The following is a 14,003-nucleotide window of genomic DNA, read 5'->3' as shown; positions in this document are numbered from 1 at the left end:
GCCCCTTCTGAGGTCTCATTTTGACATTTTTCTGTTGCTGATGTGGAGAATTCAACTCAGCTGTTTTGTAGAATGTGCTGCCTTGAGTTACATCAAGCCCACAGGACTAATGGGTTTTAATCTGGGGTCTATTTCCTCGAGTCATAGGCCACAAGTTCTTCCATATTAGGATCAGGAAAAAAAAAAAATCTGAGAGGTCAGATTCTATTCTGTTGTCAGCTATGATGCTAATTATTCATCTTACTACTTTTGGCCTCATGGGAAAGCACACTGCTTTCTCACAGGAGAAGTCCATGTGGTAGGATCTCTCCTCCTGTGAGTGGGCTTTAGGGATTGATGTGCAGCCAGGGCTTTCACCCAATGGGACACCTTCGCAGTCCCTAAGGATGTTTCTAATAAAGAAAAGACAAAGTGGGTCTACATTTGTAAACATTTATTCTCTTGAACTGAAAAAGGCTTGCATCAGCACATTGTACAGCCTTGCAAAATTACACAGAAATTGAAAATAAGGTTCCTTGTTCATAAGTGCAATGAATCTTTGATGTCCAGTAATCCGCTGCAAACAATGAAAACAAAATTTAAACCACTTAAGAAGTTTTCAGCACTCGTCAAGTGCATTTCCTCAGGAGGACAAAATTTCCAAAGAGGACAATGCTGATGAGTGGCATTAGTTATTGGAAGGACACTTAAAAAAAAGTGGAGTAATTTTCCTGCCTAGGATGATTCCTGTATCTTTCTAACCTAAGTGGTTTGATTAGGAGGCATCGAGAACATAATTTACCTTACACTTAACGGCCACACTACCTAAATGAAGAAGAAGGACCCTGTTGGGGAGTTCTGGATTTCCTGGAAATTTTTCTGTGTTTAGCAATTCAGTGGAGGAGTAATTGTTTATTTGTGGGTCTCCATAGCACCCTCAGCACCCCCCAGAGGATAGTTTTGACATGGTTTTTGACTTGGTTATTCCACTCCTGCATTCTTTTTCTCTCAAAGTCTGAGTTGGTTCACACTGTGCTGGCTGCAAAAAGAAATACAGGTTGTAACTGGTTATAATCACTTTGAAGAATAATTTGCTGTACAATAGAGCTTTGGATCTGATACAAGAATTCAGAAATATAAAACAAAATAACTATAAAAGTTAGGAGGCATCTGAACAGCATTTCCTTAGAAACAGCTGCTAACTCTGAATCATTCCCGTGTGGATTCCTATAGACGCTGGGGTGAAATGGGTATCTTCCCCCTCCCTTTTCTGGGTCCCTGGACTTTCTTCCAAAAGCGGTAACATATGGCCAAACATCCCAGGAGTCTCTATATTACATACGCTCCACTTAACAAGCCAATCAGATGGGAGAGGGCAGGGAATTATAGAGTGAGGGGTCCAAAGGTAGCGGCTGGTTTACTGAGAACTTGCCCTTTCCAAAATGTGGAAATCGTAGTGCTTCTTGCTCATTCTCAGCTTAAACTTGTTCACTGAATGGATCTGTTTCTTCAGTGCACTCTGTGCAGCTGAAATGGAGGGGAACGTAGCTAGGACAGTGTACGTAGAGGCCAGGTCACTGGGTTTAGAGTGCTCAGGGTTGACAGTGTTATCCCCACTACCACAGCAGAGAGCGTGACGACGTAGCTGAGGCTGAGACTGGGGGTCCCGGAGCCATCGGATCTTGGCGCCAATTTTAAAGAGTTCCCCAAAGAGCTTCTCGGCTTCCACTCGAGTTATTCCGTCTGGTAGCTCTGTGATTTCCAAGACCTTGCCAACAACTAGCATGAAAAAGGTGAAAGAGTTAATGGACCAACTACTGCTGCCCCAGATGACACAGGAAACAACATTCTGACACAAACTCACAGCACAATTACTCCTTAAAATCATTCCAATTCAGCATTAAGTGTTGAGCTACTAATTCAAACTCTTTTCTTTTTCTTTAAGATTTATTTACTTCTATGTATATGAGTACACTGTAGCTGTCTTCAGACACACCAGAAGAGGGCATCAAATCCCATTACAGATGGTTGTGAGCTACCATGTGGTTGCTAGAAACTGAACTCAGGACCTTCAGAAGAGCAGTCAGTGTTCATAACCGCCAAGCCTTCTCTCCAGCCCTAATCTCAGTCTCTACTGTGGGGACAAAGCAGTGGCTTTCTCTAGACCAGGTCATCTTGGACAAAACTTTTCTACTTTCCAAAGTGACCTAAAGATAACAGCACCCTTATGACCCAAGGCTGTTAGCAGAATTGAAGTATAAAGGCAAAACACCACACCACTGAACGACAAAGTCCTTGCTGTCTATCTTCCACTGGTAAGGATGAGACAGCACCTGCTGTCAGGCACATTTTAACCTTGTGACCCTCTTTATTGCTCCAAAAGCTAATGGCCAAGGCCTTACTATATACACCTTCACATCATATCCAAGACCCTGAAGATAAGAGTAATTTCTAGGGACTTCTGTTTTTTAAGAACTCTAGAAGAATGGAGCCCATTTTTGTGGTGTGGTAGTCTTGAGTATTCAGACCTATATCTATGGACATACCTGCTTCTCCTGCTCCAAGGTCTGTGGATGCAGCTTTCTTAGCTTGTCTACGTCCTCGGTTTCCATGCCTGCTGCCAGACTGACCCTAGAAAAGCAGGAATAGTTGCAAACTAAGTTGTAATATTTGAAAATATAGCACCTAAACAAACTTTGGGTTTTGTACTTGAACAGATATTAAACTAGTGCCAGGCTTGGATTCTGCTTTGTAATCCTGGCACTCATTAGGACTTTCCCTGCAGATTGTCTTTCATAAGCAAAGGTGCTCTGCCTGTGGCTACCCTCATTTTTTGGTATCAGTAACAAAGTACTACTCAGACACCTGGCTGCCACCTTGTCTCTTGCTCTAGCAAGCATTAACAGTTGGCTCCAGCACCTCTGATGTCTTCAGAAAGAGTTAGGGTGTTCAGCATCAAAGCCTGTGGAGTAGGAACCGCCTGTCATACCTGTTGATGTGGAATGTGTCCATGCAGAAGAGTAGGAGGGTTGTACTGCAGGGGCTGGCCAAGCAGCGGATACCTGGCATCTCCTGAAAGTCATTAAAAACACTTTTCATGGTTCCCTCTTCTTGGCTGTAATGTACTTACCAGAGTTTGCTAAACTGTTCAGAAAGAAGATAAACATAGAAAACATGTTTGGTGGGAAACAAACAAAGGCAACAGATGTTTTTAAACTGTTATTTGTGTGTGCATGCAGAATCAATTGTGGGCGTGTGGAAGCAGAGGACAACCTGTGGACATTCGTTTTCTCCTTCTACCATGTGGGTTCTGGGGATCGAATTTAGGGTCATTAGATTGGTAGCAAGTTCCTTTAACTTCTGAGCCATCTCAGCCAAAGACCTGGCTGGCCTCAAACTCACAGAGATCTGCCTGCCTCAGTCTTTCTAGTGCTAGAATTAAAGGTGTGCACTACCACCACCTGGCATTCATTCATTTATTCATTCATAAATGGAAAAAGTTCCTTAAATTCTTCAAAGGGTCAGTATAAACTTCTGAAAGGTGAAATACTGCCAACAAGATAGTGAAAAAGGGTTGAGTGGTAGGGATAGAATAGGGGGGATAGAGAACCTATATTGTATTCTTATGTAGACCAAGTTCAAAGAAATCTGACTGCCTTTGTCTTCCAAGAATTGGGATTAAAGGTATTGTACTGGCTAGTTTTGTGTCAACTTAACACAGCTGGAGTTATCACAGAGAAAGGAGCTTCAGTTGAGGAAATGCCTACATGAGATCCAACTGTAAGGCATTTCCTCAATTAGTGATCAAGGGGGAAAGGCCCCATGTGGGTGGGACCATCCCTGGACTGGTAGTCTTGGTTCTATAAGAGAGCAGGCTGAGCAAGCTAGGGGAAGCTAGCCAGTAAGGAACATCCCTCCATGGCCTCTGCATCAGCTCCTGCTTCCTGACCTGCTTGAGTTCCAGTCCTGACTTCCTTGGTGCTGAACAGCAGTATGGAAGTGTAAGCCGAATAAACTCTTTCCTCCCCAACTTGCTTCTTGGTCATGATGTTTGTGCAGGAATAGAAACCCTGACTAAGCCAGGTATATACCACAAATTGCCAAGTTATTTTTCAGTTCTGTGTGTGTCTCTTCTACACAGAAGTGGAGGTGCCCGAGAAGGCTGGAAGAGGGTGTTATATCCCCTAAGCTGGAGTTACAGGAGGTGAGGAACTGCCCATTATGGGAACCAAATTCAGGTCCTCAATCAGAGCTCCTCTTAACTAAGAAGGCATCTCTCTCGCCTCATCGTTTACTTAAAAACAAAGTCCATCTATTTATTTATTATTTACTGCATTTGTGGGCATGCACTTTTCATAAAACAACTGTGGAGATCAATCTTCAGGAGTCAGTTCTTTCCTTCCACCATGAGAGTCTGTCCTAGGAATCAAACTCAGGTTGTTAGGCTTGGCAGCAAATCAAGTGTCCTTATAAATGAAGCCATTTTGCCAGCCCTTCACTTAAGAGTTTAAAAAAAAATAAATTTAATTATGTACATGTGTATATGTGTGTAGGCATGTACACAGGAGAGCAGGTGTCTCAAGAAACCAGAGGTCCTGGATTCCCATGCAAGTAAAATGATAGGCAGTTGTGAGGTGTTTGATTTGGGTGTTTGGAACCATGCTCAGATCCTCTGTAAGAGCAGTCTGTGTTCTTACCCATTAAGCCATCTTTCTACCCACTATTCACCCACATCCATGTACTATTTGTTTTTTTTAGCTGGGTAGTAGTGGCACATCCCTTTAATCCCAGCACTTTCGAGGCAAAGGCAGGCAGATCAATGAGTTCAAGGTCAGTCTGATCTAGAGAATGAGTTTTAGGACAGCCAGAGCTACACAAAGATACTCTGTCAAAGACAAAACAAACATACCAATAAATAAATGAAATGAAAATAAATACATAAGTAAGAAAACAAAACTAGGGGCTGAAAGGGCAGGAGAGATGGTTCAGAAGTAACAAGCACTGGCTTTTATTCCAGAGGACCTAGATTCAATTCTCAGCACCCCTATTGCAGCTCATAACTGTCTGTCAATTCAATCCAGGGGATGACACCCTCATATGCAGGCAAAACACCCATGCACATTAAATAAAAAATAAAACTAAACAAAAAACCAATCAAACAAACAAGAAACAGGGGCTGGCGAGATAACTCAGCAGTTAACAGAACTGGCTGCTTTTCCAGAGGGCCTGGGTTCAATTCCCAGCACCTCATGGTGATGTACACCAATCTGTAATTCCAGTTCTAAGGGATCTGACTCCCACTTCTGGCCTTCACAGCCACCACAGACCTGTGTGGTACACAGATATACATGTAGGCAAAAGACATATAACTGAAATAGAACTAAATATATAAATAAATTTATAAGTATTAAATACATATAGAAAATTTCAAAGTAGATATATATTAAGTTCACACCCATACTCATAAAATAATAAAATATTTTGGTTTGAAAAAAGGGAGGAAATGCAAGTCATCTGGTAATTTATCACTTGTGATGTTTTGGTGTGTATATGTTAAGGCTTTGTTATGTAACACAAGTGTGCTCATTTTTGCTGTGTGTCTACGGTATTGCTCTTTTAAAAAGTGAGGTAGACTTATTCTACAATAAAAATGTGTACTTGAAGGGTTGTGTTGATGAACTCAGACAGCAGTATGTCTATGTAACAGTGACTACAGACAGCAAAGGGTATCTGCCTTCTTCAGAGTCACCCTCAGTTTCCTAGCCACTGACTTCTACATCTCATTTCTAACACTTCTGAGTTCTAATTTACACAGTGCATGAACTTGCTGTAGGCAAATTTCAATATAATTAAAATCATATAGCACACCTTTCTAGGTGCCTGGATTTCTGTTTAAAACAAATCAAATTTATATATATAGCTTGCTTTGTTACTTATTACTATGTACTCCACTAGACGCATGGATTTTTATATGTATAATATATTCAGGGTGATATATGATTAAATCAAGTCCAGTTTGAGCTAAAGTTTCTGTAAATGTTCTTGATTAGGTCTGTGAATACAATTCATTTTCCTTCCAACTAGGAGTGGAATGGCTAGGTTATGTGGCAAGAGATTAACAAGAAAATTCTTCTACTTTCTCCAAAATGCCTTTATTCTTTTATATTCTTACCACAAATGTATATTTACTTGCTTCCCTGAATCTCCAATGTTTGGTGTTGACAATCTTTTTGGTCATAGTTATTCCAGTGAGCATAAAATACCAACTCATTCTTGTTTTTTTTTTTTTTTTCCTTGAGAGAGTCATTCCGTTATCATATACTGTCTTCAGACACACCAGGAGGAGGAATCAAATCCCATTACAGATGGTTGTGAGCTACCATGTACTTGCTGTGAATTTAACTCCAGATGTCCTGATTAATTCCTAATTAAGCACTAGCACCAAGCCTGCCAACATGAACTAACACAGTAGGAGGAGAAAACCAACTCCTGAAAGCTGTCCTCCCACTTTCACATGTATGCACACACACATACAAAGTAAATGAATGGCTGCAGGTACACAGAGAAGAGTGACTGGTGCCTTCTGGATGGTCTACAGTTCTCTGAAGTTATGACCAGTTTCATGAACACTTACCCTGTCCAGGAACAAAAGGTCTAGCAAACTGTGACATGATGGAAAGCGGTGGTCCTGAGGGACGGATGGTCTTCAGAGTGGACAGCTGAGCTGGTGCTGGCGACTGCACTGGAGAAAGGATGGGGCTGCTGAGCTGAGGGCTGTGCTGCAATCACAGGAGAGGAGAAATTAGGTCACACTTGGGGCAGGCTATTGGAAAATTTCCTTTTGAAAAAAACTTATTATTCACTGAATTATAAATTGATACTTGATACACATCATTACTATAAAAATGAGAACAGACTATATTTTTGAAATCTTCCTTGTAATTTGGCAATAGTGTTGCTGCTTTTGCAAGAAGAATATATACCTATCTTATTCTTTTCTAAACCAAATGTTTCTAAAATTTCATTCAAAATAATTTCATTCTTTGAAAATAGTCACAATAGTGACTATATTTCCTAAGTGGTGCTAATGTTTTCTTTTCTTTTTGGCAGTCTTACTGTGTAGCCCTGGCTAACCTCAAATTCAATATGTAGACCAGGCTGGCCTCAAACTCATTGCCGATGTGCTGTTTCCAGGCATGTACCACCACATTCAGGATACATCTTCCTTATATTCATTTACTTTCTTCTCTCTTCCTGTATATACAGTTACATGACTTCATGATATGAGACTCTCTTGGTGAATATGCCATTATACAATTTGGGGTATTATGTCAGCACTCCATTGTACTTGAAATCACTACAATGGTGCTAGTAATAGGAATTTTTCAGCTCCATAAATCTGTTTCTTTGGAGAGCAATAATGGAATGAATCTAGGACCCCAATCACGCTAACCTAGGTATCTACTAAGGAACCACATCCACAGCTGACCATTATACTCTTGGCCAGTGTTGGACACTGTTGACTGAAATCATGGTGTAGTACAAAACATATGTATGTTACCCTTTTAGTAGAAATTAATTAGTGTCTATTCCCTAAAAATAATGACTTTTTCTATTTCATTATTTCATGTATCTGGGTGTTTGGCCCACATGTATATATAGTACTATGTGCATGCTAAGTGCCTATGGAGGTCAGGAGAGGGCTTCGAACCCCTCGGAACTGTAGTTATAGACAGATGTGAGCTGCCATGTAGGTGCTAGGAATCCAACCCAGGTCCTCTGGAATGGTAGCTAGTGCTCTTAACTGATGAATCATCAAAACTTAAGACATAAATAGTATAATACTATCACCCAAACAGCAGAGTTCCTTCAATTTTGACAAATGTCTCAATTTCCTTTGTAATGGAGGAAAGGCAGTAATATTCCCATTACTTCTGGAATTCAGACTATAATCAGAACTGCCATGAATCAGAGCTGTTGTGGTGCTTTAGCTCTAACTTATCTGGTACAACTTATTTTCACAACACCGATGTCTTAGAAGACCTGATTCTAAACATCATTTTGAAGAACAATTATTCTGGCTTTTGCCCCCCAGCCCCCCCCCCCCCCATAGAGGCTCAAACCCAGGTTTGCTTTGAATTCATGATTATCCTCCCTTAGCATCCTAAGATCTGAAATTACAGGCATGCATTACCACTGTGAGTGCTTGTTGTACCATTTTTTACTGGACAAAATTCCAAAAGTGGATTTGTGATTCAGGTTTTGTACCTTGTGTGTTTTGGAAAACGGGAAAATGTCACCAACTGGCATTCCAGAAAGAGTTGTACCAATTTATTCTACAACCCAGAAGCTCTTAAGAGAACTAGATATATCTGTAAACATTTTAAGTTATGTCTCACTGAACTTTCCCAATTTAAAATAGGAAGTACTTTAAGATCATGGTTTAGCTCAGTGCCAAAGTACATGCCCAAAATGCACAAGGCTCTGGACCCAATCCCTACAGACACACAAAGACACACACACACACAGACCACACACAACTGTAAGACATCAAATCAAATAAACATAGTTTGACAGTTTAATGGCCATTTATAGTTTGTTAGCAAACCTAAACATAAACTGTCTGTTTTATTCAGCTATTTTATCACATATACTTAAAATATTTGAGTATAGAGTCACTTTCTTCAAACTCACCATAAGAGGGCACTGGATCCCATTACATATAGTTGTGAGATACCATGTGGTTGCTGGGAATTGAACTCAGGACCTCTGAAAGAGCAGTCAGTGCTCTTAGCTGCTGAACCACCCCTTCACCCCTCCAGTCCTAGCATGGGCCTGACAAATGGCTCAGTAGTTAAGAGTATTTGGTATTCTTGCAGAAGACCCAGGTTTGGTTCCTATTCACATGGTGGTTTACAACCATCTGTAACTCCAGTTCTAGGGAATACAGCATCCTCCTCTGATCTGTGTGGTATACATACATACATACATACACGTAGGCAAAGTACTCATAATACTATTCATACATATACAATCAAGTAAATAAAGAAATCTTTAAAAAATTAGAAGAAAAAACCCTATCTAGGTGTGGTACTTATAATAAATACTAGCACTTTAGAGGGAGAGATAGAAAAAATTCAAGGCTAGCCTGGCATACATTGTAAGTTCCATATCAGCAAATACATAGTAATAAGGACCCTCTTTCAAAACAAATAAAGGATATTATAAGACAGAAAGATCAAGTTACATATAACAGCAGGCCCATGATAACAGCACCTGATCTACAGAGGATACTAGATGAATATTTCATTCTGAAGAGAAGATTAACATACCTGAGATGGCACAAGTAATAAATAATTCCACAAGAGTTATTAATCAACTAAGTCTAAGAAGGCCCTCAAGGACAGCAAATGCATCACAAGACCAACAATGTCAGTGAACCTGGAACCCTAAGAGCTCCCAGAGACATAAACACCAACCAAAAATCATACATGGGCTGGTCTAAGGCCCTTGACACATATGTTATAGAGGGCTGCCTTGTCTGGCAGTGGGAGAGGATGCCTAATCCTAAAGTGACTTGATGGACCAGGGTGGGGAGAATATGGGAAGGGCACCCTCTCAGGAGCAAAGGGGAGGGAGGATAGGAGAAAGAACTCTGCAAGGGAGACTAGGAAGGGGCAGCATTTGGGATGTAAATGAATAAATAATAAAAAAAGAAATACCGCCACCAAAAAATGACAGGAATTAATAAACACTGCTCATTAGTAGCTCTCAGTATCTATCTGTCTTTATTTACTCAATTATTTGCCCTCCAGAGTACTGGGAGTAAAGGTGTGTATCACCACCTCCCCAACTCTCAGAATCAATTCCTCAATAAAAAGACACAGTCTAAGACACTGGAATAGAAAACAGGACCCACTTTTTACTGTCTACAAAAACAATAGATACCAACTTAGAGTGAAGGATGGAAATAAGCAACAAGAAGGTATAGCTATTCTAATATCTTCAAATCATATCTAGTAGGTTAGAACTTTCATAGTCATTAAAAGAAAAACCCAACAGACGATGACAATTCTAAACATTTATGCACCAAACAGAGGAAAACTTGATTTCATAAAAGAGATACGATTAGATCCAAACCACGGACTTTTGATTCCTACACAGTGATAGTGAGTTAGTACCCAATCGACAGGTCATCCAGGCAAATCTAAATAAAACCCTGTAGTCAAATGATGTCACAGATCACATGCATCTAAAAAAACTCCCACCCAAACACTAAAGAAGCATACTTTCTTTTTAGCAGCCACTGCAACTTTCTCCCAGAATGGCCACATATTGACAGAAAGTCTCAGCAAATTTAGAAAAGTTAAAATAACATCTGGTTTTCTACCAGACTACAAAGGAATAAAGCTGGGTATCAAAAGCAAAAGGAATTCCAGAACATACACAAACCCACAGAAACTAAACCCACTAGTGAATGAAAACTGGGTGAAAAAAGAAAGCAAGAAGGCGACTAAGAATTGAATGAAAATAAAAACACAACACATCAAAATTTGTAGGACGTAATAAAAACAGTTCCAAGAGAAAAAATTTAAATGCCTGTAATAAGAAGGCTTGAAAAAATTAAAAATACAGGCAAAAACAGGGTTAAAGAGCTGGCTCAGTGAGAACACTACTGCTCCTACATAGGATCTGGGCCTGGAATACACCTAACAATCACAATTGGAGAATGTGATGAGATGTGAAGAGGGGAGTGGCAGGGATATGGAAGCAGGGTTGGAGGGACGTAACTGACAAAAGGAGAGAAAACCTGCAGCAACAGTGGTCAGGCAACACAGGGTAACCAAGAAGATCCCAGAGGGTCCTGGTGAAGATCCAGTATTGATGGCCTGGCAGAAGGCAGAGGGCAGAGGCCTGGAACCAGACTCACTGCAGTGAACATTTGCAAGTAAAGAAGGGTGGAAAAAAAGGGTATACTGTGGGACACACTGCCACATACTACAGCTTCTATATTGAGTTTTTTTTTTTTTTTTTTTCCTTTTGGAGGGGAGGTTACAAGGGCAGAGGGCAGGCAGAAAGGGATGAGGAAATAAGTGGAATTGGGGTACATGATAATGAAATTCACAACGAAGCAATCAAAAGCTAAACAAATAAATAAAACACCAAAGCTGGGCATGGTGGCACACGCCTTTAATGCCAGCAATTGGGAGGAAGAGGCAGGCAGATTTCTGAGTTTGAGGCCAGCCTGGTCTACAGAATGAGTTCCAGGACAGCCTGGGCTACACAGAGAAACCCTGTCTCGAAAAACCAAAAACCAAAACCAACAACAACAACAACAACAAAACAAGAAACAAATAAACAAAAAACAAAACAAAACAACCCCACCAAACCCGGGGCTGGAGAGATGGCTCACTGACTGCTCTTCCAAAGGTCCCGAGTTCAAATCCCAGCAACCACATGGTGGCTCACAACCATCTGTAATGAGATCTAATGCCCTCTTCTGTTGTGTCTGGAGACAGCTACAGTGTACTTACATATAATAATAAATAAATCTTTAGACCTGAGTGACTGGAGCAAGCAGGGGCAATTAGAACAAGTGGGGCAACCAGAGTGAGTAATCTTCATTCCTGGCAACAACATGATGGCTCACAACCACCAGTACAGCTACAGTGTATATATATAAAATCTGTTTGTTTGTTTGTTTTCGAGACAGGGTTTCTCTGTGTAGCCCGGGCTGTCCTGGAACTCACTCTGTAGCCCAGGCTGGCCTCGAACTCAAAAATCCGCCTGCCTCTGCGTCCCAAGTGCTGGGATTAAAGGCGTGCGCCACCACCATTTATTTCTGTTTCTCTCTGATAAAAGATATGAGCCTACCCTTCCCGACATACCACATTAAAAGGTAAATGTTTGGTTGATCTATCTTTCCTGATATTGACAATTGATATATACAGCTCATCTAGGTTCAAAGTCATACACCTAATCTTTCTACTTCAAACGCCCATTAATACTTTTACCTAATGTATTTAGCATCTGCTGATAATTTTCACTTGTTTTTTGTTGACAGGATCTCAACAAGAACAAGTAGACATAATCGGGGCAAGCTCACTATGTAGAACTAAGGATAACTTTGTACTCTTGTCTTCCTGCTGCCAACTCCTAAGTGCTGTGGTTATAGGCAACTAACACCATGCCTGGTGTGGTGGTTTCAATAAGAATGCTCCCAGAAGCTCACACTGTAATGCTTGATACCTAGTTGGTGGAACTATTTGGAAAAGATTAGAAGGTATGGCCTTGCTAGAGGAGGTCTGTCACTGGAGGCAGGCTTTGAAGTTCCAAAAAGTTCATGCCATTCCCATCTAGCTTTCTGTATGCCTTGTCCTTGTCAATGTAAGCTCCAAGCTACTGCTCCAGTGCCAAGCCTGTCTACCATCATGTTTCCTGCCATAATGATCATGGCCTCTAACCATCTGCAACTGTGAGTCCCAATAAATTATTTTTTAAGTTTCCTTGGTCTTTCTTCAGAGCAACAGAACAGTAACAAAGACATCTGGTGTTTGATTCTTTTTCTTTGCCAATCTTAAATTCTTCTGCTTTAACTTTCTGAATGTTGCACATTTAAAGTTATGAACTAGCATGCCCAGCTCTCTTCCAATATTTTTTAGGTCAAGTTTATTTTTGCATGTAAGTAAGGAGATGAGGGCTGGAGAGATGGCTCAGTGGTTAAAAGCACTGACTGCTCTTTCAGAGTTCCTGAGTTCAATTCCCAGAAACCACATGGTGGCTCACAACCATCTGTAATGGGATCAGATGGCCTCTTCTGGTGTGTCTGAAAACAGCAATGGTGTACTTGCATACATTAAAGAAATATTTAAACAAACAAACAAACAAACAAACAAACAGGTTGATGAATAAAAACGAGGCACAGATTTGTATGTATGTAATCCCAGTATATAGAAGGCTGAGGCAGGAGCGTAAGAGTTGAGGCCAGCCGATACTACAAAAGACCTTATTTTAAAAGTTGAAAAATAACATTTGAATTGTGATATAAATGTCTGGATGTAAAGAATGTTCAAATGTCCCTACTAGTCTTAGAATTTCAAATTTAATGTTAAGTCACAGTATGTGAGAAAATGTTGTTTCTAAATAACAAACCAAGCTACAAGTAGTGGTTTATGCTTTTAATCTTAGGGAGGCAAGCAGATCAACATGATTTCCAGGCTAGCTAAGACTACACAGGCTAGGCCCCTACTCAAAAACAAACAGGTAACACACAAACTACCTTACCTGAACAATGTTTTCCATGTTGCTAAATTCCATACACTTCTGTCCTCTCTGGTGGTCACAGTAGTACTTGTTCTGCTTCCACTGTGGGGGTGAGTGTGTCCGAGCCTGTGGATTATTTGGTAGGTTGAGCTGCATCATTACCATTCCTCCACCAGGTGGCTGCTGTGGCATAGCTGAAATCAGGATAATTAGAACATTGAGACCAGTATGTTTTAACAACTAATTGTTATTTGAAATACTAGGAAAACAACATTAATTCCACATTTCTGAATTAGTTTTTACAACTATGTATACAAATCAGATTTAAGCTCTAGTGAAACCTGCTGCATACAATTGGTGTGTATTTAAAAGGCATTAAAACAAAACCTTTGGAGTAGGTCACTGTGTTACAAACCTGGAATCCCAGCACCGAGGACACAAATTCAGGAGGATCATGTTTGGGCTAGCCTAATCTATGTATCTTTGTAGTATGAACTTACTTCAAACAAACAAAAGCCCAAAGATTCCAGAAAACAAACAAACAAACCAAAAAAAAAAAAACCCAAACAAACCAAGCAAACAACAACAAACCTTAAAAAGCCAAAACAAAATAAAAAGCAGGAATCCTTTAGACCTAAATGTCTTGAAGGACCTAGTAGAGAAAAATGTGTGTGTGTATGTATTTATGCCCCCAACTTTATTTATTTATTTTTTAATATTTTTATTACATATTTTACTCAATTACATTTCCAATGCTATCC

The 14,003-nt window shown here is 40.2% G+C and overlaps 1 protein-coding gene across 7 annotated transcripts in view; it reads right to left on the bottom strand.

The window, feature by feature from the left end:
• Positions 1 to 418: 418 nt before the first annotated feature.
• Positions 419 to 14,003, bottom strand: part of R3hdm1 (R3H domain containing 1) — a 134,432-nt gene continuing 120,847 nt past the window's right edge. For all 7 annotated transcript variants that reach the window (XM_021171515.1, XM_021171767.2, XM_029480792.1 and 4 more), the window contains 5 exons: positions 13,264 to 13,436; positions 6,614 to 6,758; positions 2,969 to 3,051; positions 2,526 to 2,610; positions 419 to 1,758 (listed from right to left, as the gene is read on the bottom strand). In XM_021171515.1, the coding sequence (XP_021027174.1) occupies positions 1,397 to 1,758; positions 2,526 to 2,610; positions 2,969 to 3,051; positions 6,614 to 6,758; positions 13,264 to 13,436 (848 nt within the window). In that variant the 3' untranslated portion in view covers positions 419 to 1,396. The remainder of the gene's footprint in view (positions 1,759 to 2,525; positions 2,611 to 2,968; positions 3,052 to 6,613; positions 6,759 to 13,263; positions 13,437 to 14,003) is intronic.

Source organism: Mus caroli, chromosome 1, assembly GCF_900094665.2.
Source record: "Mus caroli chromosome 1, CAROLI_EIJ_v1.1, whole genome shotgun sequence".
In the NCBI taxonomy this organism is placed as follows: domain Eukaryota; kingdom Metazoa; phylum Chordata; class Mammalia; order Rodentia; family Muridae; genus Mus; species Mus caroli.
The sequence above is the reverse complement of the archived record's forward strand: the minus strand, read 5'-3'. Positions and strand labels throughout refer to the sequence as shown.